At 35.8% G+C, this 25826-nt stretch overlaps 2 protein-coding genes across 2 annotated transcripts; both read right to left on the bottom strand.

Moving 5' to 3' along the window:
- Positions 1-12001: 12001 nt before the first annotated feature.
- On the bottom strand, positions 12002-17107 carry LOC124846320 (disease resistance protein At4g27190-like). Its single transcript, XM_088110963.1, has 5 exons — positions 16931-17107; positions 14024-16814; positions 13536-13811; positions 12650-13430; positions 12002-12557 (listed from the first exon to the last, which is right to left on the bottom strand). Exons 2-5 carry the CDS (start codon positions 16796-16798, stop codon positions 12544-12546), a joined length of 3846 nt encoding a protein of 1281 aa, XP_087967089.1. The 5' UTR covers positions 16799-16814; positions 16931-17107; the 3' UTR covers positions 12002-12543.
- Positions 17108-20493: 3386 nt separating this feature from the next.
- Positions 20494-23903, bottom strand: LOC124846321 (G-type lectin S-receptor-like serine/threonine-protein kinase At4g27290). Its single transcript, XM_047323557.2, has 7 exons — positions 22380-23903; positions 22201-22302; positions 21931-22088; positions 21644-21854; positions 21294-21531; positions 21066-21216; positions 20494-20983 (listed from the first exon to the last, which is right to left on the bottom strand). The coding sequence occupies exons 1-7, from the start codon at positions 23644-23646 to the stop codon at positions 20672-20674; spliced, it is 2439 nt and encodes an 812-aa protein (XP_047179513.2). The 5' UTR covers positions 23647-23903; the 3' UTR covers positions 20494-20671.
- Between the last annotated feature and the right edge of the window lie 1923 nt (positions 23904-25826).

Raw genomic sequence — 25826 nt, 5'->3', positions numbered from 1 at the left:
AATAAATTTGTTTCAAAAAGTGGTATATTCTTTTTGAAATATTCCAAAGCCCCTTAAACTGAGAAGAGGAAGTGCAATTCATGATACTTTAATTAATTGTTACGAAAATTTGATATTTTCTCCGCATGCACGTCTGTCTCTCTCATGCACGTCTTTCTCTATACATATATAATGTTTGTTAAATCGTGTTGTGTTTTATACATATTTTTTATATTGACCAACTTACCTATATATTTTAATGTGTAAAAATAAGAAAAATAAGATTGGTTTGATCTGCATATTTAAATATTAAAAATTTTAAATGTCCTATAAAAAATTATAATTTTTAAATTCTGGGTTTGTGTAATATATTATTACTTATCATTCATAAACTTAATACAAAGGCTATGAGAATTTTCTTTTACTCATATTAGTTCGCTTGTTTTTTGTACATATATAAATTAATAATGATAAAACTGTAGATGGGGCTATTATAATTATCTCACACATGACTATAACACTAAATATATACATAAAAGATCTTACATTTCTAAAAAAAGCGTAAAATTCCTTATTTCTAACCTTCACCATGTCTGCTTATACATGATCAATTGAAATATCTTCATCTACTCACACCATTAAATGATCATCACAAACAAAAAAAAACACAAATAAATAAACAGAAATAAAGGGCAAGCTAACGTATCAAGAGTTGTTATATAACATTAATAAAGATGTTAACCCATATATATAAACCAAATCCTATGGTATACAACCATTTATTCTAGACCTGAGCATCCATTTAAATGTATTGATGTCAAACTCTAGCGAGTTTTGCACTTGTAGTGGTGAAACAACTTACCTACCCAAGCTGTCACACAAGGTTAGTTCGTCAACCACCTATGGCCAAGGAATAACTCATAGATTAGGACCTCCTACTACTCCTCACGACATAATCCACCATTTTCTACTTGAAATTTGATGATTATTATAATGTTAGGATAACCCCGAATACGAAATTTCTAGATCAATACAGACACTACTTTAATTAATATCTTTTAATCATTCTACTTTTATTTTATCTTCTACTACATTATTGGCCCAATAATAACTTAAACGCCGGCTCAATTATGGCCCAACATCAATAAAATCATTTAACCATTTAACATGATCGACCATTGTTGATGTAGCAGATGGACCGAACGGTCCTGAGTGTTAACTTTTCGGTCTATACTATACACCCATACAATTATTATTTTTATTATTATTATTATTATTGTTATTGTATTTATTATTGTTATTGTAATTTTATTATTAATATTGTTGTTATCATTATTGTTGTTGTTTTTATTGTTATTATTATTCTTATTGGTGTTATTATTATTTATTACTTTTATTATTATTGTTATTTTTTTATTATTATTGTTATTATTATTGTTGTTATTAATATTATAATTGTTTTTGTTATTGCTATTATTATTCTTATTATTATTATTATTATTATTATTATTATTATTATTATTATGTTGCTGTTGTTATTGTTATTATTATTGTTATTAATACGGTTGTTGTTATTGTTGGAATCATTATCACGTAGCGGAATGTTTAAGAGCATGTTCTGGCCAAACCAAGAGGTGAAAGTGAATTGGTTCTAATTAAAAAAATTGATTTCCTTTAAAAATTTCCTTGTTGGAAATAAATAAAATATAGTAAGGATGAGAAGATTCACACAAGTAATTTTTGTATTGGTTCGAATAAAAGGATTTTACATTTAGTTGTTAATCCTTCTAAAAAGAGTGATTAACATTTTACTAAAATGTAGTTCAAAATACAGTATGGAATGAATCCAAGATGGATTAGAAAACACCTCTCTTAACCGATAAGAGATGAAAAAACACATTCCTTCAACATGCGAGGTAATGAAAAACTTGATTATGCTTGGTAGAGAACCATTTCCAACTTAGACACGCCAAGTAAAGCTTCTTAAACACTTAGAGTTTCCTCATTCTTCCTCAACCACCGAACCTCAAGCTTTCTTAAACACTTAGAGTTTCCTCAAACTATTCTCTGTGTTCTGTAATGGTTTAAGTAACCTTTTAAGAATTTGGACGAACATTATATATAGCCCAAGGTTTGAGCTAGGTCAAAAGCTGAAAAGACAGCTCACAACTTCTAGGATAATCGATTGTCTAAAGTGATAATCAATTATCCCAAGTAGTAAATGATTATCTGTGAACATTGGTCAGTTATATTTTTCGGTGATAATCGATTATTCTGAGAGATAATCAATTATTGCCGAATTGAAGTATTTTCTTATCTTTCACATGATAATCAATTATCCTTCGAGGTAATCGATTATTTTCACAAGATAGCTATGTTAAACATCAAACTACAATACCTCTTTTGGTTTACAAATTATGAGAGCTAAGCCTAGTACAAAGTATCTACAACAAAAATGCTTTAACTTAGTTTGTAATTAATTCTTCAACGCTTTAACTTCATCATATCAAAATCTCTTCAAAGCTTTAATGCTTCTCATTGGTAACAATTATTTTACATTTTGAATTGTATGCTATGTTATATTCCTAGTTACTCACCCTTTCTTGTTGTGGTTGTAATTCCACTTGTAATGGGCGTACTTGTATGGGAGTAGATGACTTTGTAGATTAAGCAGGACTGGAGTAGCGCGACAAGAGAAATGAAAATTATTTGCTGCTGGGATTTTATTACGTTTTAAAGTTATTTTATATTTTGAATAATGGATTTCAATAATTGTAAGGTTTGAACTTATGTTATAAGACATTTGAACATTTGAGGTTTTCGTTTCTGCAATGTTATATAAACGAAAAATAAAATTGGCAAAATTTTTGAATTTTTTAATTAACTCGTGGCACTCTGTTACAGGTGTTACATGCCTTATGGAAGACGATGGTCAGGTATTGTCTTTTGATGCATCGCAATTTTGATTTAGGGTTTCAAATTGGGATTTTTCTATAAGGAGTTGCGATTCACAGATGTTTGTTGTTTAAGAAAATGGTTTCACAGTTTTGGTGCTCTAGGCTGGTGGCAATTTTATTACTCCGTGGTTTCTAGTTTCTGCAAGTGTGGTGAAGCAATGGTGGTTGTTCGATGAAGATGAACAACTTCGCGATGGTTTCTTGATCTGTGTGTGGGTTCTACTATTTTGGAATTATGATTTTGTAGGTTGCGAGGAGAAGGAACGAACCTGAGGTGCTCATAGTGGTTGCGAAGGTGAATGTTGTGAAAAATGAAGCCTGAGGATTGTGTTCGAACAATGGGTGAGATTGTGTTGGCCCGATGAAATACGGTGGCTCTTGGTGGCCAAGTTGTGGTGGATGAAGATGGAAGGTGTGCAAGGATGGAAAATCATCGGCAACGGTGGTTGACAGCATCTGACAGCGTTGTTACTGATGGTGGTTTGATGATTAGGGTTTCTGGTTTGGGAATGAAGAAGATGATGATGTGGTAGCCTCTGGTTGGCCAATTGGTTTAGTCAAGGATTCTCCCAAATGTTAGCATCTCATTAGCTTGAGTCATAAGTTGGGGATTATGCCATGTTTCATCATCTGAGTTTGATTTTATGAGTGATAGAAGGGGTGTGGAATAGGGAAATCAGGGGTGTAGTAGTAAAGACTAATTTTGTGGCCTAATGCTAAAAAATGTGAGTATAAATGAAAACTAGGGTTGCATTTAACTCTTTGTATATTTCTTTCTAGAATAAACTACTTTTAGCCTTATTTTGTAATTTATACCATTTAATTTCAAGCTTTGAATGAATCAAATTTTAACTTCTGTTACATCAACAAACATTAGAATATCCAGAAATAATTTATGCAACTAACAATCACTTTTTAATTCCTAAACTTAATAAGTTCAATTGTCACATGTCTTATTCAAATAAATTATTTAAACACAAATTCAATCAAAAATTTTAAATTAAACCTAAAATGTGGGCATAAGTATGCATTCATTACTTGGCTAAATGATTTCCACCACCCGCCTATTTACATGTTGTGATTCATTGAATAATGGACAAGTGACACGCCACGCATTATATGCTTTTACCTATGTGTGTAATGTGCTAAACGTTAGATGTTATAAAAGGATGGTCAATCTCTTGTACACAACTAGATAACTGGATAATCAGAATGGAGCTTGGCAGCCCGAAAATCAATATGGAGCTTGGTAGCAGGACAATCAGCTCTACATGAAGCATGAGAACTTGTCATGCAAAAAGGAGCTTATTATGTTGGTCATGAGAGCTCAGATGGAACAAGGGAACACGTTGGCATGGGAGCTCAAATAAAACATGAGAGCTCGATTGGATGTAGAGGAGCTTAATTGGAAGCAAGAGACCCAAGTGGAAGCAAGGGAGCCAGACTAGAAGTAAGGTAGCCCGATTAGAAGTAGGGGAGCTCGATTGGAAGTAAGGGAGCCCGATTGGAAGTAAGGGAGCCCGATTGGAAGCAGGGGAACCCAACGAGAAGTAAGGGAGCCCGATTGGAAGTAGGGGAACCCGATTGGAAGTAGGGGATTACAATTGGAAATAGGGGAGCTCGAACAAGAGCATAAGAACTCGGCTGATAGCATAACTAGCCTGACATTAAGTTTGGTCCATAAATACAAGACCCAAAGAATGTGCAAAAAAAACCTATACAATTCTAGATTATTTTTATATTAGAAACAAGGAAACTAAAATTAAGCCTAACCATGGACCCATGATGTAAGCCCTTAAAATGATTGTCAATACAACATGTAGTCAAAGTCTAGTGAAATAATCAAAGTTGGTCAAACAAGAGGGACTAAAATGAAAATACTGATATATTAGGATTTCTCTGCAAATTTCAATTGCGTGATTGCAAAGGCTGAATTGAAAAATTGGACAAAATTCAATTGTTGTTAATTTATTAAATATTTTTTATTTAATTATAAATTATCAACATAAAATATTTTTAAAATATTTAAAATTGATCAAATCTATTAATTATTTTGGAGATATTACATTATCATAAAATAGATTTTAGCAATAGAAAATTCAAAACTCAAGCCCAAATCAAGTTATATATAAAGAAACCAATGGGAAGCATGAAAGGAAACCCTTATCCACTTTAATTTTGTACAACTTTCATCCACCATGTCCACCACTTTCTTTCCACTTTTTTCTCATCCATTCATTTTATCCATGGAAGGCTTGTAGTTGATTTTGTAATAATTTCATTATGGATTATGAGGTTAGATTAAAATAATTTCTTTGTTCTTTTTATAATTTTTTGGTTTTCATTTACCTATGTCTTTTATCTTTGAATCATATAAAACCAATTAAGATAAAGCAATTGTTATGTCATTTGTTGTGTAAGAAACTATAAAACCATTCTTTTGTTCATCATAAAAACATAAATATAAAGGGTAGGTTTAGCTCCCCATATCAACAACCTTGTCTTGACTTGTTTTCGTTTTTCGAGAGAATTAAATACCTAGTTCAGGTATCTTAAGCAATGAGTGTTTAACTCAGTTCTCTCTCAAACACTTTTAGACAAAACATCGTCCGGTCAAGTGTCTGGTTGTTCTAGCCTAGATGTTTTTCTAAATCTAGGACCTAAGTGTTTTGCTATGTTTTCTAATATTGGGTTCAGGTTCTAGTTTTGTTTATTTGGGTTTTTTGGCTCTACGTTTTTATTCTAGATTGCTTTCTGATCTTTTAACCCGTTTTAATGTTATTTGATTAAACTTCAAAACATTAGATCGTTTGTTCATATACACGATTTGGTTTTTAACAATCTCCCCCTTTTTTATGTTTAACAAATACACATTTAAACAATGTATTCACAAATGCCCTCCTCACGCTATCTATGAAGCATGACCCCTCGTGCCACAACCACAATCCAATCACGAACTCTAGCCATAGAACCTCAAAACTGTTAGAATGTAAACAAAACAAAAAACAGTTTATTGTTCAGGTTTATAAATATTGTAAAAACATTCAGAATTGGTTAATGTGAAAAAGTTTGAAATTCAATACCTTGTGAGTGTCTCTATTTTTCTCTATGTGTTGTGCTCCATTGCTCCGGTCAGTTGTGTGCTTCTCCGGCCAGTTGTGTGCTTCTCCGGCCAGTGTGGTGGTGTGAAACCCTAGCGCGAGGGTGGCTCTCTCTACCTTCTCTCTAACTCTCAGATCTTTGAAGTGTGTTTCTCTCTCTTATCAAAGTGCAACATAACGTTCAAAACGTTATTGTGTTTTTCCTCTTTTTCCCCTCACTTTAATATGGTATCAAGAACATAGGTTCATGTTGTTTTGTTCCTGGTGTGTGATATGGAATTGTGTGTATCCAGAGGAGTAGAAAGAAGGTTTCTTTGGGTGGTTGAAAATCAAAGAAACTACAAGAACTCAATAAGAAAGGATGGCAGGATTTGGAGGATTACAAGGACCACTACCAGTGTTTGATGGGAAGCAGTTTGATGACTGGCGCATCAAAATGCCAACTATGTTTGGTTTCCAGGATGTTTAAGAGGTGATAGAAGATGGTTTGCCTGAGTTGAGTGACAAGGCTACTGAAGAAGAGAAAAAGAATTACAAGTGGCAAGTGAAATTGGACAAGAAGGCAAGATTTTTGCTATATCAGTGTGTCAGCCTAAAGATCTTTAACAAGATCTCTAAGGCTGCTACTGCTAAGGAGGTATGGGACATCCTAGTGAAGACCTATGGTGATGGAGACAGAAACACAAAGGTGAAATTGCAGGCGCTAAGAAGACAATTTGAAATTCTAGTCATGGATGAGAGTGAAACCGTGGCTGAGTACTTTGATAAGGTACAATAATTGGTGAATAAAATGAGGGCTTATAAAGATGGGATATATGATGAGTACATTGTTGACAAGATCTTGAGAACTCTATCATCCAGATTTGATAATGTTGTGGTTGCAATTGAGGAGACTCGAATGAAGGAAACCATGGAGATTGAGGAACTGTTGCACTCATTAGAGACTCATGAATTTCGCATCAATGAGTGCAAGCAGTGTCATGAGCAAGCCCTACAGGCCAGATCACAGATAAAAGGTAGGAAAGGGTTTAAGAAAGGTAGGTAAGGAGGCAAGAAAGTGAAAGATTCACAAGACCAGCAAGGGGAAGAGTCCAGTGAATCAGGAAAGGTGAGAAATTAGAAGAATGCAAATAGAGAATGGAAATTTGATAAAAAGAAAGTCAAGTGTTATAATTGCCAGAAACTTGGGCATTATGCCAAAGAGTGCTGGAAAGGTGAAGGAGCTAAGAATAAACCTAAGAAAAGGGCCAATATGGCTCAAGAGGAGGAATCAGATTCAGAGACAGTAATGTTGATGGCTAAAACTGAGGATGATTCATCTGAGAATTCTGTGTGGTACCTAGATTCTGTGTGTTCCACCCACATGACAGGGAGGAAAGAATGGTTTGTGAAAATACTAGAGGCTACTCAAGGAAAGATTCGGTTTGCTGATGATAGAAGTTTGAATGCAGAGGGATCTCGCATGGTTGTTCTAAGAGATGCAGAGGGAAAAGAAGTTATAATTGAAGAGATACTGTATGTACCAAGGGTGAAAACTAATCTGCTGAGCTTGGGACAATTACAACAGAAGAGATATGTGATGAAAATGGAGAATAATAGTCTCAGCATTTTCAATAAACACAAGAGGATCATTGTGCAAGCTAAAATATCACAGAACAAAACTTCTAGAGTAGTAATGAGTGCAGTAAATCACCAATGTTTCACTACATCAGAAAGTAAGGAGGAATGACTGTGGAATTTAAGGTATGGGCATCTAAACTTTAAAGATTTGTCTCTATTAGGCCAGAAAAATATGGTGAATGGCTTGCCTAGGGTAGAAATTCCAGAAACTGTTTGCAAAGAATCATTTAGTGCAAACAAACTAGGGGTAGTTTTCAAAAATGTTTACCCCAGAAATCTACAGGGAAACGAGGGGTGATCTATTCAGATGTTTGTGGTCCTATTCAAGTGGAGACACCTGGAGGTAACAGATATTTTCTGCTATTCATTGATGATTGGACTAGAAAGTGCTGGGTCTATTTGATTAAAAGAAAGGGAGAAATGTTGCAGGTATTTCAGAAATTTAGAAATCTTGTGGAAAGGCAATGTGGACAGAAAGTGAAGGTGTTGAGAACAGATGGAGGAGGAGAGTATACCTCCATTGAATTCAGAAATTTCTGTGAGAGTGAGGGGATTGCGCATGAGATTACCCCTCCCTATACACCACAACACAATGGTGCAACAGAGAGGAAGAATAGAACCATAATGAATATGGTTAGATGCATGTTAAAAAGTAAGAAATTACCTAACTTTCTGTGGGGAGAGGCAGTTTTGACAGCCACCTACATACTTAATTTGTCCCCAACAAAGAAACTGGATGGTTTGACACCTGAAAAAGCTTGGACAGGGATGAAACTAGATGTTAAACATCTAAAGATCTTTGGTTTTATGTGCTATAAACATATACCAGATCAGCTGAGGAGAAAATTGGATGACAAGGGAGTGCCTCTGATTTTGGTTGGCTATCACTCCACTAGAGGGTATAAGTTGTATAACCCTGCATCAGGGATAGCTTGCATCAGTAGGGATGTGGTTGCTGATGAGACTAGAGTTTGGGAGTGGGAAGCAACTAGGCAGGGGACATCAATCATCACTTTGGAAGATGAAACTACTGTAGTTGAGACTGAGAAAGATGGGAATAATGATAGTAGAAGGAGATCATAACGTGTTACTAACTTGCCAACTCACCTAAGGGACTTTGACTTATCCTATGAGGCTACTCTCACATCAGAAGGACATTTTGTGGACTATGCACTAATTGCAGAGGCTGAACTAGTTGAGTTTGAGGAGGCCGTGAAGGATAAGAGGTGGTATAAGGCTATGCAGGAGGAAATTTACTCTATAGAAAGAAATCAGACTTGGAAATTGATGGAGTTACCTTCTTGAAAGAAACCTATAACATTGAAGTGGGTCTACAAGTCAAAGATAAACCCACAAGGTGTTGTTGTGAGATACAAGGCACGGTTGGTTGCTAAAGGATTTCTACAGAAGGCTGGATTGGATTATGGAGAGGTATTTGCTCCTGTGGCCAGAGTTGAGACAATCAGATTAGTGGTGTCCTTAGCCACTAAGTTTCACTGGACCTTACATCAGTTGGATGTGAAGTCAGCTTTCCTAAATGGAAAGCTTGAAGAAGAAGTCTATGTTACACAGCCACTAGGCTTTGAGGTTGAAGGGCAGCTGGACAAAGTATATATATTGAGGAAAGATCTATATGGGCTTAAACAGGCTCCAAGGGCTTGGAACCAGAGGATTGATAGGTTAATGGGCAATATTGGCTTTGAAAAATGTGTTTCAGAACACGGGGTATATGTACAGTGCTGTCAACACAAAGGCAGAACTGAGAAGTTGATTGTGTATCTATATGTGGACGACTTGTTAGTCACTAAAAGTTGTGAAGAGTTGATTTCAGTCTTCAAAACTGAAATGCAAAGGGAGTTTGAAATGAGTGACCTTGGAAGACTCAGTTATTTTCTTGGAATTGAGTTTACTAAGATTGAGAGTGGAATAGTAATGCATCAGTCCAGGTATGTCCTAGACCTACTAAAGAAGTATGAGATGGCTGATTGTAATGCAACAAACACCCCCGCAGAAGTAGGGTTAAGGCTAGAGAAAGAGCCAGAAGAGGAAGTTGTTGATCCAACAACTTACAGAAGAATGGTTGGAAGTCTTAGATATCTCTGTAACACCAGGCCTGATTTGAGCTATAGTGTTGGAGTGATAAGCAGGTACATGGAGTGTCCTAGAGTATCACATTTGAATGCTGTCAAACGGATACTGAGGTACTTAAAGAGTACACACTCATATGGAATTCTACTAAGAAGAGGAGAGGCTGGAGAAGAAGTACAAATTACTTCTTACTCAGATGCAGATTGGTGTGGAGATAAGATAGACAGAAGGAGCACTGTAGCGTATATTTTCTTCATGGGAGGATCTCCTATTTCCTGGAGTTCTAGAAAGGAACCAGTGGTTACCTTGTCATCATGTGAGGCAGAATACATAGCTGCCTGTGAAGTTACTTGTCAAGCAACTTGGCTGGGATTCTTGTTAGAAGGGTTGAAGGTTGAACTATCTGGGAGGGTAAGACTATTGGTAGACAACAAGTCAGCCATAGACCTTGCTAAGCATCCTACATCTCACGATAGGAGCAAACATATCGAGACCAGATTTCACTATATCAGGGAACAGGTCAGTAGCAGGAGATTGGAGGTTGTACACTGCAGATCCGAAGACCAACTAGCAGATATACTCACCAAAGCCCTTAAAGGTGAACACTTTTTGAAACTCAGAAAGTAGATTGGAATGGTGCGAGCTGAGATCGTCGAAGATCACAACAGGAAGGAGTTGAAAACTTAGGGTTTTCATCGGAGAGAGGAAGATCGATCTAGGAGGAGTTTTCTTCGATTTTAATCGGTGAAAAGTGAAAAGTGTGTGTGTGCTCGAAAGGAGGTGTTTTTACCGACTTTAATCGGTGGAAATAGCTAAAAATCAAAAGAGATGGAGTTTTCACAGATTCAATCGATGGAAAAGAGGGTTTCACGTATATTCGAAGTTTCTTTCAGTGTTTTGTTTAGGAGGAGTGTTAGAATGTAAACAAAACAAAAAACAGTTTATTGTTCAGATTTATAAATATTGTAAAAACATTCAGAATTGGTTAATGTGAAAAAGTTTGAAATTCAGTACCTTGTGAGTGTCTCTGTTTTTCTCTCTATGTTGTGCTCCATTGCTCCGGTCAGTTGTGTGCTTCTCCGGTCAGTGTGGTGGTGTGAAACCCTAGCGCGAGGGTGGCGCTCTCTGCCTTCTCTCTAACTCTCAGATCTTTGAAGTGTGTTTCTCTCTCTTATCAAAGTGCAACATAACGTTTAAAATGTTATGTGGTTTTTCCTCTTTTGCCCCTCACTTTAATAAAAACTAGCGTCAACAAACGCAGCCGTTGAACCACTAAACCAACCTCAACGAACCTAGGCGCAGAACCCCTAAACTGCCATCTTCAAACTAAGCCAAAGAACCCCAAACCGACATCAACCAACCAACCCCCACTTGCCTCAAAATCACTCTTCAAACCGCTATTGAGAAGGAAACACAATGGAAGGCACCAATAGAATAGGGAAGCGAAAGGAAGGAGGAGGCTTGAGACGAGAAGAAAGGGGAGGAAAATTGGGGAAAGGTGTCAACGAATACCCCAATTTTGGAGCTTAAACAATCATGAACATTATCTATGGCCACCGTCCATTAGTAAGTTATGTCACCAATGCATTACCGATGGAATTGAGGCCGTCGGTAATTGTTCGCCAGCAATCAGTGCCAGTGCTTTTCTTGTATTGTAAAGCACCTACTTTCCTTCATGGTGTTCGACTCTTTCCTTTCTCTTTTTTTTTTCTCTCGCTACTTAGATCATAAATTTGTGATACCACTTTGTAGAAAATAAATGTGACATAAATAATTGGACTCTTCAATCCATTGTGGTTATTTTCATTGAACCTTGACACCCTTTAAATAGGTGCAAATAAGGTCTTCGGCCAAATATAAAAAAAAATCTAAAAACAAAATATAATTGGCTCAAAATAAAAACAACTAGTTAATTTTTCTCTATCTTATATCAACAAAATAAAATAGTACTGTACCTAGATAAATGAAAAATCAAAACTACCTATTTTTACTTTATTTTTATCAAAATCAAACTAAATATTACTAGACTCAAACTAATAAAATAAGATTTAAACAAAATTATTAATAGATGTCTAAATTTAAGTTTATTCAAGAGACTTGGATGTCCTCTGGTATTCTTATGCTGAATGAGGAAAAATTGAGCCAAACCCTCCGAAATTTTATTCTGGAAGTGCTTTGCCTGAATCAGTATCATCATTAAGATTGTCTAATTTGTTATCCACTGATGAGATGTCCCTCAACTTTTGAGGCAAGATAAGAATACGAAGACATAAAAATAATGTATAATGTTGATATATAAGATTAGTACAGAATTTTCAACAGAAATATCTCAAACTTTTGCTGGCATAATGATCCTGTACTATCACTTCTGAAATAATGGTATCTAATTTTTCTAGCGCTTGTCGCTGTGATGCCGTTTCTTGTGACACCTATATTACCTATACGTCCAAAACAGCCATATATACTGAGAAAATTTTCTCCTCATGTTCTGTGTCTCTTACTTCTCCATGGCCTTTTTTATGTGATAATCTCGGTCCCTTCATCAAAGCACAACTTCCTAACATGCTCCACCAGAACTAAACTTTATAATTCATAAAGTAGGCAAGAAAAGATAATCAACATCAAACTTCACTTTCCAATCCATCTCAGACAACTAAAGAACTTTGTGAAAGGAATCATTCACCAATTACTTTTTGTGAAAGGCACCCAATGATTTCATGTGGAACCACGACTTCGTATTGTAAAAGTGCAAGCAAAGAATTTGCTACTTTAGACTTCGAATTCTATAAAATGCTTGATCATGTTTGGGGATCTGCATACGCAACAAAACATGATATAGGAATTGCAACCATAGATGTAGGAATTGCAATTAAAAATCTAGAATTCTGATTAAAACTTGCGTACCTCTATTGAAAAGCTTTCTTATAGTTGTATTAAGGTCACCTTGCCAGTACCACTGATCTCCTTTCCGAGTCAAATGTATTTTTCTAAGGATCGATGCCCTTAAAATTCCCCGAGAGAAAGTCTCCATTCTTGGGCATTCAACAGCAAAAAATTGATTCAACAATGGAAATCTGAGGTTGTGATTTCCATCACAAAAGCATCGAAGGTCTGGCAAATTAAAAAATTTTATGGATACTAATTTTGGGAAAACAAACCCAAGAGCTGCCCCTATCCCTCCCTTATCACTTGCAATAATTTCCTCTACACCACAATCACTTATCTCAAGGAATTGGAGATGCAGAAGGTCTTTGGCCAGAGACAGTGGAAACACATATTCTAGACTTTGACATTTAGAAGCTTGTACCATAAACAGGTTTTGAAATTTGATATTTCCTTGAGGATCCTTATTCCACAAATGCTTTAGCTTTGGTAAATTACCCAAAGATAATGTTCTCAGTGGAATGTCTAGCCCTTCTTGACTGCTACCTTCTTGCTCTGTGTTTATACCATCAATTTCATATACAACTTCCAATGCCATACACTTCCATACATTCAGTGATTCCAGGCTTTGTAATTTGTCTAGCACATGACATGGGAACACATTCAAGAGATTGTTGCAGGATGTGATTTCCATCTTTTTCAGTTTACAAAACGAATTTTGAGGGAGTAGGGCTGGCCATATTGCCTTCAAATTATCCATCTGAGAAATCACAAATGTCTCCAGGTTGGGGAAAATTGGAACCTATATCATACAGTTAATAACATGCTTCAGGCTTCACAATTGAATGCTAAGAATAAGTCTAAGAATTAACCTAAAGAAAAACTTGAAACAATTTAAAATGCTCACCAATTCTGTTTGAGTGGATTTTCTAAAATGATGAATGTGACCCAAGTTTTCATCCGGCACAAATATCTTTTCTACGAATTTGCATGAACTAAGTAAAAGATGTTGAAGCTTGACAAGTTTTACAGCCACAGGGTATGAGAAAATATATGTCAACCGTTCACATCCATCTACTGTCAAAGAGGTCAAGTTTTCAAAGTAAGAATGATGGTGATTAATCCATATCATCTGGATATTGATTGAATACAGCTTCAGGGTCTCCAGGTTCGGAAATTCAACCTGCAAAGGTTATATATACCAGTTAGATTATCATTATAAAAGTGATCGACATTCTTTGTTCCATTAAAAAATTCATATATGTTCTTTTATTAGCACTGCTCCTCTCTTCAAAGTTAATGGTATCCATATCAGAAAGAAAAGTAGAAATATAAAAATTTCAAATGCATTAACCGCTATAAGTCTGGAAAATAAAGAACAAGTCGTATTTGTACCTTGTTACTAAAAAGTTGACTGGAGAAACCATTGCCGTTTTCAGAAGCCTCAGTACTTGAGTCAGGAGAGAGACTAACAAGGGAAGGTAAGCATTGTAGAGTAAGTGAACGCAAGTTGATGAGCCTGATCATGTTGGTTTGTCCAGCATCAGCATCCTCTTGTCTTTGCCCAGATAAGATATTGGTCATAGATTTGCATTCAGAAATCTCAATCTCAACAAGTTCAGAAAGGTGTTTAACCATGGAATGCGAGAAAACAAACTCCATCCTATCACAATCCTTTACTTTGATAACTTGTAGTTTCCTAAAGGCCTGTGCTGGAAGGGGGTCACTGCATATCCTCTCCATGTTAATCAGATTGTGAAGGATCAATGATTCCAAGTTTGGGAAGGCATGATCACTATAAGCCCACTCCGTTGGTCCAATAATGCTCTCCATTTCAGCACAGTTTAGGATGCAGAGATGCTTCAATTGCGAAAACCCTTCATCATTCAATTCGTAGAGTACTTCTCGAACACCTTTGAGTTCAGCTAAATACAACTCTTCAGCCTTATTCATCAACATCTTTATCCCATAGTCCTTTAGAATGGTTGGGTCTGCACCCGAATTTAACTTCAGAAGTCTTGAAGTTTTGTAATTCTCAGACTCCATCCCAGACCATTTCCAACCATCCCCAATCAAAATCTTGTAGCTTTCTAGTCTCCCAAAGCTAAGCATGTCTCTTGGGAAAACTGAAGTATCTTCTATCTGGACATTCAAAATTGTTACTTGGTTCAAATGCTTTAACTCACTTAGACTCGAATCATTGTTTTGGCTTTTGCTTTCCTTAGCCTCCAATTGAACATCACAGTTTCCCATGTAAAGCTCTTCCAAGCTTGTCAACCTCGAAATCACGTTGCCAGGAATTCCTCCTAGTGTTGGGCAATCGGTCAAATCTAGCAACCGAAGATTACTTAACCCGCCTATTTTTGCCGGAAGCTCTTTAAGCTCAGATTTTTCTAAGTTGAGAATCTCTAAACTTGTAATTTCCCCGACAGTAGCTATGTCTTCCAGCTTGCACTCACACAGATACAATGCTTGGAGGTCTGTCAAGAGGCTGAGAGACGGAGGGAGCGATGGAGTACAATTTAGTCCTCCTAAACTCAGCACCTTCAACTCTTTCATATGAACAAAGAACTCATCAGGGATTTTCAAATAGTTTCCTTTACTATTTATTTGGAGTATCTTCAACTTGGGACATTCTAACACCTCAGGAAGTTCGCGGATATAACACCAATCTAAGAAAATATGATGACAACTTCTTAAGAAATCCATTCTGGGCCACTTAAATTCCTTGTTTCTCTGCACAGTAAAGAAAGGTTTGACCCTTGTCGCAATAGAGTTAGCCACATGTCGAACCACCTCAAGCGCCACGACAGAATCTCTTTTCCCCTCATCAAGTAACAAACAAGCAGCTCTCAGGTTGTCTATCAATTTGTAGAGTCTGTTTCTCCCATCCGCCAATGAGTCAACTTGTTTGTGCAGTCCCAGGCACCAACCAAACACCAACAAATCTCTTGTGCTACAACCATTTCCCATGGAACCCAAAAGCAGGAAGAAAGTTTTTAGTTCCTGACTTTCCAAATGGTCGTAACTCAGCTCAATAGCAGAACGCAAAGGAGAATAAAGACACCCTTCAAGTTCAAAACTTGTTATCTGTTCCAGCGCATCCTTCCAAGCATATAAATCCTTGTTCTTCAATTCCTCCACCACTGTGACTATCAGAAGTGGCAATCCACCACAGCTCTTCGCTACTTTTTCGGCCACTGATTGAATGCTAGGGTCCCTAACCGCATTCCCTGCTCTCTTCTCAAACAACTCCCAACTTTCATCATCAGACAAAACCTCAAGCCTACAAAACTTCCCTGACCCAAAATTAGAACTCAACACATTACGATTCCTGGATGTGACCAACAACTGGCATCTGCAACCTTTGTTGTCCTCACCAAAAGGCACACCAATCTTTGTCAAATCAAGCTTCCCCCACAAATCATCCAACACCACAAGAATTCTCTGCTCCTGCTGAATCCTCTGGCGCAACCGGCTCGCTCGCCCCAGCTCCGTCAGCTCATCAAACTTCAACCCCAACCCATCAGCAATCTCATTGCGGATCCTTCCCACATCCAGCGAATCCGTCACGGTGGCCACCACCACCACATCAAACAAGCCATCCTTCTCAACCTGCCACGCCAATTCCTTCACCATTGCAGTTTTCCCCACGCCAGCCACTCCATACACTCCAACAATGTCCACCCCACCATCCTTCAGCATCTTCACAACATCATTCAACATCACAGATCTCGATTGAATAGCAACATACTCTCTTGCAGCTGGACCAACATTGCATCTTAAGGCACGCCTATAGGAAACACGATCAAACGTCTCTTTCCTTACCTCCCTCACAATCTCCACCAAGGTTCTCGCTCTCTGGCTGTTGGTGTACTTCGAGTACACGTCCATACATCCTACCCTTTCCCTCTCTTCCTCCTCAAGGAATGCCTGCCCCTGCTCCACAGCTGCACGCACTCTGTCGAACCAGTCACGCACGGTGTCCTCGATCTCTTCACCGCCCCTTTTGGCGGCTTCAACCGTGTGCCTCACTTCCTTCTCCTCACTCTGCAGCCTCTTAATCTCCGTTTCCAGCTCTGTCAGGTAAGTGCTGTACATCAACACGTAGGTGATGTTTCGCAGCAGGGGTGCAGCCACGCTTGATGCCACGCTCGCTATAGTATCCATAGTTCTTTGAGTTTATCTGCTAAAACCCATGGAACAAACTAAATTTTCTTCCACATTCTGATGTAAAGTCAAAGAGTTCAACAACAAAAAAAGATTTTTATTGCTGGGTGTGTGATTGGAGATCCTACTTACCTGTTTCAGTCTGGGCTGAGGATGCTGAATAACAGTAGCCGAATGATGTTTATCTCTCTCAGTATAATAAAATTAACATGCTTAAGTTCATAATGGAGTGGAAAATAAAAATGGATAGGTAACGCAGGGACAACACATCAAAAGTCTCACGTATTTTACTTTTGGTACCACCTCAAAAAAAACTCAAACCTCAAAAAAAACTCAAACCAATTGAGATTGAGATATCTGTGTATATAAATTTATATAAATTTATATTCATATAAGGCATGAATTTGTTTGTAACTAATAATCCCTTCTTTCAAATAGTTTTATCAAAGTTATCAAGTGATTCTAAATTATCATAACACATGATATATAATTAAGTGTTATTATTTTTTATTAAATTATAAAATCTGAATTTGTTGTGTAAAGATTGAATGAAACCATGGCACTAGAAAATCTTATACTATCTGATCCTTTGTCATTGTGAAACAGTAGCATTCAACATTAATTCTAGTTATTATTTTTTCAAAAATTAACGTGCAATATTCACCTCTTATACTGCTACTTTTGTTTGCATATATTATCATCGTTTTTTTTCATGGAGAAGGAGGGACACAGACAAAAGAGAGATTGTAGAGCCACCAAATACTGAATGTGTGGCAGAAAGTTGCAACTCCATTATTGTCGTGATTATGACACGAGGAAATATGGGTGGCACAGTGAACTAAAATGTATACAGAAAAAATTTTAAAGACTAATATATTTTGGTAACGTGTAATTTAATATTTATTCCATCTTGGAAACGGGATTCAACTACAATAGCGTCAGGTTGCAGAAATTGTCAGCAAGGATTACCAGTGCTTTGTCGACAAACTACATTATTCAATTGTCCGTGTGATACTCGTTCAACCAAACAGCGATTCTTTATTTCTCTTTTCATTGGATAAATTCTGGTTAATTATTCCGGCAATTTATTTTCGTATGTTTTTAGAAATTTTTGTTGTTTTCAAATTTTAGCACTAGGTCATTTTTTAACTGGATACTTTCTAAATTTATCTATTTTTTATTAAATTATATACTTGTCACAGAAAAGAAAATAATTTTTGAACATTTATTATTCTGAAAATAAATAATATTCAATAAATTTTTTATAACCAATTTTACAAGGATAAAAAAATTATAATTACTATATTTTACAAGATCTAACGATTTTTCATGTAGAATAAATTATCAAACACGATAATGTATCTAATTATCAATTATCACATGGTGTTCAGCTTTATTCGAAAAAAATTATTAAAAAGTATTTTAGATAAAAAATAATAATTTTCCCATAAACTAAATTATTGTAGAATTTATTTGGTATTGACTTCTCCCACATTAAGTTGTATCTAAACTAACCTACTAAAAAATGAAAAATAATAAATGGTGACCAAATTTTAGTGATAAAAGATATTAGTCACTGACTAAATTAGTGATCAATTCAGTCACTGAATTCTCAGTCATAAAAGATAAATAACTAAATCAATCACTCTGTTATTAAAAAAGTGATAAATAGTGATCGAATTTAGAAAATAAAAAATATAATGTTATAGGTGACCAGATGAATGACAATTTTTTGTTTTTAATTTAATGATTGATTTAGTGACCAAATTTTTAGTTACTCAAATCGTCCCTAATTCAGTCTCTAAATTGGTAATTAATTTCAATCACTAAATTAATAACTAATTTTAGTCATTGGTTTTTAATTTATTTATATTTTTGACATATTGTTAGTAACTAGTAATCATAAAAATAATTTATTTATTTAGAGACAATTTTTTTTATTAATAACGTGTAATTAGAAAATTTTTAGTCCCTTTTAATCATTAAATTAATATTTTAATATTTAAAAGATTATATATATATATATATATATATTAAAACTATTCTTAAGTATAATTATTTACATAAAAAAAAGTGTCTAATACTTTAGAGTAGTGGGAGTTTTATAAAAAGAGAAGAGTGTAATATTAAATTTTTAGTAAAGAAAGTTTATTTTTCTAATACTTTAGAGTAGTGGGAGTTTTATAAAAAGAGAAGAGTTGTTATATTAAATTTTTTAAGTAAAGAAATAGCATTGGCCTAAGTGAATCTCCTAGGAAGGATCAATTGATACCAATTGTTAATAGCACATGGTCTAGGGATTTTCTCCAACAGATTTGCTTTTGGTACCATCCCAAAAAACCTCTTTCTAAGGGAAATATCTTATGTGTATATAAATTCATGTTTATATCTTGTTTTATTTGATGTAAGACTTTGTTTGTACCCAACACGAAGAACTAGAATAAAGAAGCGTGCGAGCAGGAAAGGTTCAGAGAATAGCGAAGAAAAGTAAGTCATAGACTTTAATATGTTTTTAGTCAGTAAACTTAAAAAAAATTAAAGTTTGTTCATGTACCAAACTTAGATACTATTTGATTTTTAAACTTTAAAAATGAATAAATATAACCTTTCTAATCCAATTGCATTAAATGTTTTTTATCTTACCTGACACATTCTTCAAATGTCAACTTAGAATGTCATTTAACACAAAAAAATGCATTGTTGGGTAAGAAAAATGTATAAAATGAGAATTAGGGGATAGAGGTTCAAATGGTCAATTGTAATAGTTTAGTTAAGTCAATTGTGACTTGTTTGAAGTCTTACCTTGTTGAAAAATGTGTCAAAAGTGATAAATCATGAATTAAGTCCTTAGGTTGTTGAATTGTAAGTTTTGGGGTAGAAATTGGTTCATAAACAATTTAGATTGATGTTATGAAGGTTTAGAATCACTTAGTCAAGTCTAACCAGGTATATAAAAGCAGCCCACATACACATAGGGATTTACTTTTGGCACTACTCCAAAATCCATGGTCAATGTGAGCATTTCTTACTCTCCATCTCTCATGATTTATCTGGCTATCTGCCACCGGCCACCTGCCGAGGCTTTACCTTATCATGGAGGGTCATAATCATCTAAGCCCGATCACCAAACCTGAACCATGGGCTGTCGACTATGTAAGGAATCAACACCACTCTTTACCCAAAATCTTAAGACAATGGGTTAACGAGTCTTTCACCTTTATACTGCTCTATTTTCTAATTTCTATCCAATGTGGGACTTGGACTCACACCTGGATTCCCAACATTTAGTCATTAAACTTAAAAAAAATTTAAAGTTTGTTCATGTACCAAACTTTGATACTATTTGATTTTTACACATTCTTCAAATGTCAACTTAAAATGTTATTTAACACACAAAAAAATGCATTGTTGGGTAAGGAAAATGTATAAAAGTTTTGGACAAACACAAATCTCAATTTTGGATCCAAGTTTAAGAAGTAATTTAACCATATTTTCATATATAAACTATTTTGTACAATGCTTGTTTTTGTATTTATAGGTCACGATTGACTACTTAGCAGCCAAATTTTAACAGAATCGGGAAAAAAATCCATTAAGAACGATAATGTAACGTAAAACTTCTGACAATCACTTTCCTGCTGTGTGAGGAACAAAACGAGAAGGTTCTAAGTTGTTCAATCTTTACTCTTCTTCACACAATTAACAACTCTTGTGTTAGAAAATTCTTCGCTGATAACACATTTGTTTGGGTACATGGAACAAAGAAAAAGCCGGAGCTGGAATAGCAATTTATATAATCATATTGCCTATGCTTAAATAATCAACATATTTCACATATGAAGGTGAAGGTTAACATTTTCGTGCTTTAATTTTCTATCTTGGGTTTAACACTGTGATGGAAAGTTCATTATCTGAGAACGGTTTGCGATTTGCTGATGGAGAATTTGCTTTGCTAACATCATCAATTTCAGTGTAAAATGCAGGAGCCTTTGGGTTTGGCAATAATTTATCGCCATTTAACATTAAAACCACAGATGACATGTCTGGCCTATCCTCTGGTCTTTGTTGTACACATAATAGACCTACTTGTATGCATCTTATAACTTCAAACACCGTGCACTCTTCTTCTAACACTTCATCTAGTACTAGTTCCAGTGCCCTGTCTTCGCTCCATAATTTCCATGCCTAAGATGGTAAGAATTTAATTCGTATCAGTAAATAATTCACTTTATACTAATTACCAATATAGTCAAATCAGTATGCTTACATGCCCAAGAAGATTGTTGCAGTGTTCTGGGTCCGAAAATTCTCTGTTTTTCTTACCACATAGAACCTCTAGTACAATGACACCATAACTAAAGACATCTGATTTCACTGAGAAATGCCCACGCACAGCATATTCAGGAGGTATGTAGCCACTGAAAAATTAATTTTTGAAGTAGTTAAAACTTGACAGGAGAAATCAGACAATCATAATATATAGAAAGTAACTCACTATGTTCCTGCCACCCTATTAGTTTTTGCCTCAACTTGATCTCCCAAAACCAATCGAGCCAAGCCAAAGTCTGATATTTTGGGATCCAAATTCGCATCTAGTAAAACATTACTAGGTTTTAGATCTCTATGAATAATCCTCAATGTAGAGTCTTGGTGAAGATAAAGGAGTCCTCGAGCAATGCCACTAATGATGTTGAAACGCTTACGCCAATCTAAGAACTTCCTTTTACCTTCATCTAGTCAAATACACACATTTCACATGGCAGTTCAAGTCTACATAATTACCTGAGCTATAAATAAGAAATAGAATAATTGTAACTTAGAATAATAAATCATAAAGGTTCCAACCAAAAACAACGTAGTCCAAGCTGTGGTTCGGCATGTACTCGTATATTAGCATTTTTTCTTCTCCTTCAATGCAGCAACCAAGAAGCTTTACCAGATTACGATGCTGAAGGTTGGCCATCAATGCAACTTCATTTTTGAACTCATCCAACCCTTGCAAAGATTTCTGAGAAAGCCTTTTCACAGCTAACTCTTTCCCATCCATCAGTGTGCCCTGAAAAATATTCTTCTTCTATAGTTAGAAAGTGTTTGAAGAAAATATTGTTCTGCACCTTAGTTTTCACCATCACCTTGTATACTGGTCCAAAACCCCCTTCTCCAAGCTTGTTTTCGGTTGAAAAGTTTCCAGTGGCACTGGCTAAGACTGAGAAATCGAAAGTTGGCAAATCTATCACTTCCCTCCTCTGCATATTTTTGTAATGCTTGTTGCAAAATTTTCTTGCAGCCTCTGATGAGTTAGAGAATAACAGTACGTAAACATGGCCATAAAATATGCACATATTTTTTTCGGGCCTAATAGTCTGTAATAGAAGCTAAATTATATCTATATACTTACTTACCTGGATTTTTAATTCCCAGTATGCATACACATGTCATGATTAATCCAAAAATAGTCACACCAACAATGATTCCTACAATGTTTTTCTTGTCGTTTCCGTGATCTGAAATAAACAGAGCGTAGTTTGTTTATAAGTTAAAAAAATAAACAATTGCAACACAAAAAACAATAGTTGAGCACCTAATTCTGAAGCAGGGACTCTGATATAGAAGTCTTGTCCCCATTTTGAGAAATTCCTCATGTCAACTAGATCATCGAACCAAAGTAGACAGCCACTACCTCCATCAAGAACATTTAGACTTGAATAACCTGTACAAGAACAGTTCATAAGGCATGACTGCTGACATTCATCAAGACTAATAGTCTCATCAAACCATGATGAAGAAGTGTCTGGCAATTTCATGTTTGTATACTTCCAGAAGCCATCTGTGTAACTATTTGTGCAATTAGATTTATTCCTTGGAACACAACCACTGAGCCAAATTGATATATTCCACTGATCTGGAGACTTGGGAACATAACCTCTCAGGCATTCGCAACTTGGGTGGTTACCATCATAATTGCATATAGAATTTGCACCACAAAAGGCATAATTCTCGCATTGATCTTGCTCTCCACTTGATAGAACTTGCTGTGTTCTTGCTTGAGTTGTCCAAAACAATATTTCTCCTGTGCCTGAAGGCGTCAATGTATATATGATAAACCCCGAACTCTCCTCAATCCCGTATTCGTAATACGCTTCTTTTTCATTGAGCACGAATCTTGGTGACGTGCCGTAGGTCGGACCTGGATTTCCCACTAGAGACAAACCATTCCATGATCCTCCTCTAAACACTATATCAGGTCCCTTGAACTTCATCATTTGAGGATATCCACTAAGATTCATTTTCAGAGCATATTCTCCAACAGCAGGATCATCAAAGCTTTTCCAAGAAGATAAAAACGTTTCCAAATCAGTCTCTAAGTTCCATCCAATTTTCATTCCTGGCATAAATGTATCACTTGGATGATCAAAACTCTGCCACAAGACGCCATCATCGTTGGCTTCTGGTCCCTTTTTAACTACAAAATTTCCCGAATCCAAGAGCTGAGCAATTGGATTATTCCCTGCTTTGCTTGAGATGTTGGATGATGACCAAATGGTGTGGTTTGTAGCATTGAGAAGAACAAGAATCCCTTTTTCATTGAGTTTGAGAACTCCTGATTTATTCTGAAGAGGCGTGTTTCGGTTTGCCACCCACACCACTGTGAAAGGGGATACATTTTTGTACCATATACCCAAGTATCGTCTTGTTGAATTTCCTGGGCTAAAGAAACCCACTTCAGTGATTCCATTTGCAGAAACCAAAGTGTTATCATCTTGGATTGATTCACTTACTGCTAAACTATCTAGTGAATTGGAAATTCTAGACAAGCAAGATAATAATAACAAACAAACAAATAACATTGTGACTTAATTTTTTTTTTCTTTCTGCCTCTCCCACTTGTACAAAAATTGAGGAGGAAGAACTACCATGAGGGTAGTTATAAATTGGCATAAGGATTGACCATGACAACGTCGCATCTTTGTAGAAAAAACTAAAGTAGAAGTTAGATGGTTTGACAAGAATGATAATATTCAATGTCAAGTAATTCCATTAAAAAAATTGCACCCGTTGAAATTAAGAATGCACCGATGGAAATTGAAAAAAAAAAAAAAAGAAGTTATTAATTATATAATAATCCAATAAACACGATCTGAGGTGAAATATTTTTCCATTATTTACCATCTAAAGCTTTTTGTATTTCTCGATACGATTTTTATATAATATTTAGCCGAAATTTTCCTCACTTCTTTTCGTGGTTCCTAATTTTTTTAATCATGGCTTTGACTTCATTTATTTTCTGTTCACATGAGAAGTATAATGGTGTGCTTATGAAAACGTCGGGTTCAACGACGATGCCATCCAGGAACGTTCCGTTTTCAGCATCACATTTACTAACGGCAAGCCAAATACATGCTAATTTCTTGTCTTTGGTCTCGCATTGAATTTAAAAAGACCGTTGTTTAACAAACACGCTACACACTATTGCGTAAGACTACATTCGTTGAATTTACATGAGATTGCCGTCATTGTGGTTCGAGTTATATATAAATTTTGGCATATAGTTTTGTTCTTACTAAAGAAGAGTGTGGATCTACTGATATGGCATGAAGAGACAAGATAATTAAGTTAGAGAAATATTCACTTGGAGAAAATTCTTCAATGTTGAAATCAATAAAAACATAGAAAATTAATATAAAACATTATATGATATTGATCAGAATGCATTAGATAAAAAAGTGGTACCAGAGTTTTCTACTCTAAGTGCCGAGTGAGAGAAAAAAAAAGAATGAAAGACTGAGTGCTTCAAAAAAAGTGAGAGTGCGTAAAAAAAGTGAGAGAGATGGTAAAAAATGTTAACATATTCTTGTGCCACAATTGTTGAAGAAGATCAATTATGATAATTGGTGTTTACAAATTAACATTCTTTTGGGATCCCAAGATGTATGTGATATAGTGGAGAGTGGGTACCAAGAACCAGCAGAGGACGTAAATGAGACGATAACACAGATTACCGTGTTGAAAAAGACAGGAGTAAAAGATATATATCAGCTTAGTACATTTTGTACAATGCAGTAGACGAATCCAGCTTTGACTAGCAAAAGCAACATCCTTAAAGAAAGCATGAGAGATTCTGGAGGTTGTGTACAGAGGAGACAATCATATTAGGCAAGTCCGACTTCAAACTCTTTGTAAGGAGTTTGAAAATTTGAAGATGAAAGACAGAGAACATGTGACTGAGTACCGGGTGGAAAAAAGTGGCAAATCAACTAAGTAGGAATGGAGAACCAATGCCTGCCAGATGGGTCGTGGAGAAGATTTTGAGATCATTGACGGATGATTTCTAAAACATTGTGTGCGCCATCGAGGAGTAAAAGGAATTGTCAGTTCTCTCATTGAAAGAGCTTCTTGGTTCACTTGAAGCCCACGAACAGTTGAAAAGGAAGAACTTTCAACCACTTGATCAAGCACAACATAAAGTGAAGGAAGATACTTGGAACAGTAAGGGATGATGTACTAGAGGACGTGGTAGAGATGATTTTGGAGATGATAGTGAAAAACAACCAGGTCAACAAAATTAGCATGACTAAAAGACAAGGGAAAGTTTGAGGAGGTGGGCCAGAAGTGGAGTGTTTAAGTGTGGTAAACATGACTAGTTTATGCAAACTAGGGCAGATCCATAAAATGTTATAATTGTGGTAAGGTCAGACACATTGCAAAGTAATACAAGGCTAAGACAATGGGGGAAGACAAATCTCCTTCCTGAAAATGCAGAGCAAGAGATAGGAATTTTGTTGATGGTCGGATGAAAACCCATTGGAGAGCCAGTATGTTTCTGTGTGGAGACCAAGTAGCCCAACTGAACTTGAGAACAACCTGGTTAGCCTGGTGGTGCCTTTGCGCAACTCAGAGCAATACAAAGGGAGCGCAAGTGAATCAATCCTGACCACACTATTGGTGATGCATAAGAATCGTAATTAAAACAAAGAGAATCATACAAAGATTAAAGTTCCATTACATTTGAAGCAAGAATTACAAATGG

Source organism: Vigna umbellata, chromosome 3, assembly GCF_029865625.1.
Source record: "Vigna umbellata cultivar VRB3 chromosome 3, Vumbellata_1.0, whole genome shotgun sequence".
NCBI classification, from domain to species: domain Eukaryota; kingdom Viridiplantae; phylum Streptophyta; class Magnoliopsida; order Fabales; family Fabaceae; genus Vigna; species Vigna umbellata.
The sequence above is the reverse complement of the archived record's forward strand: the minus strand, read 5'-3'. Positions and strand labels throughout refer to the sequence as shown.

Excerpts from the sequence above, each read along its gene's own strand:
- LOC124846320 (XM_088110963.1), bottom strand. The coding sequence starts at position 16,798 with ATGGATACTATAGCGAGCGTGGCATCAAGCGTGGCTGCACCCCTGCTG. Across the intron at positions 13,812-14,023 it reads GTCAACTTTTTAGTAACAAG|GTTGAATTTCCGAACCTGGA; the intron begins GTACAAATACGA and ends TAACCTTTGCAG. Across the intron at positions 13,431-13,535 it reads AATCCACTCAAACAGAATTG|GTTCCAATTTTCCCCAACCT; the intron begins GTGAGCATTTTA and ends TGTATGATATAG.
- LOC124846321 (XM_047323557.2), bottom strand. The coding sequence starts at position 23,646 with ATGTTATTTGTTTGTTTGTTATTATTATCTTGCTTGTCTAGAATTTCC. Across the intron at positions 22,303-22,379 it reads AGTCCCTGCTTCAGAATTAG|ATCACGGAAACGACAAGAAA; the intron begins GTGCTCAACTAT and ends TGTTTATTTCAG. Across the intron at positions 21,532-21,643 it reads CTTGGACTACGTTGTTTTTG|ATGAAGGTAAAAGGAAGTTC; the intron begins GTTGGAACCTTT and ends GTATTTGACTAG.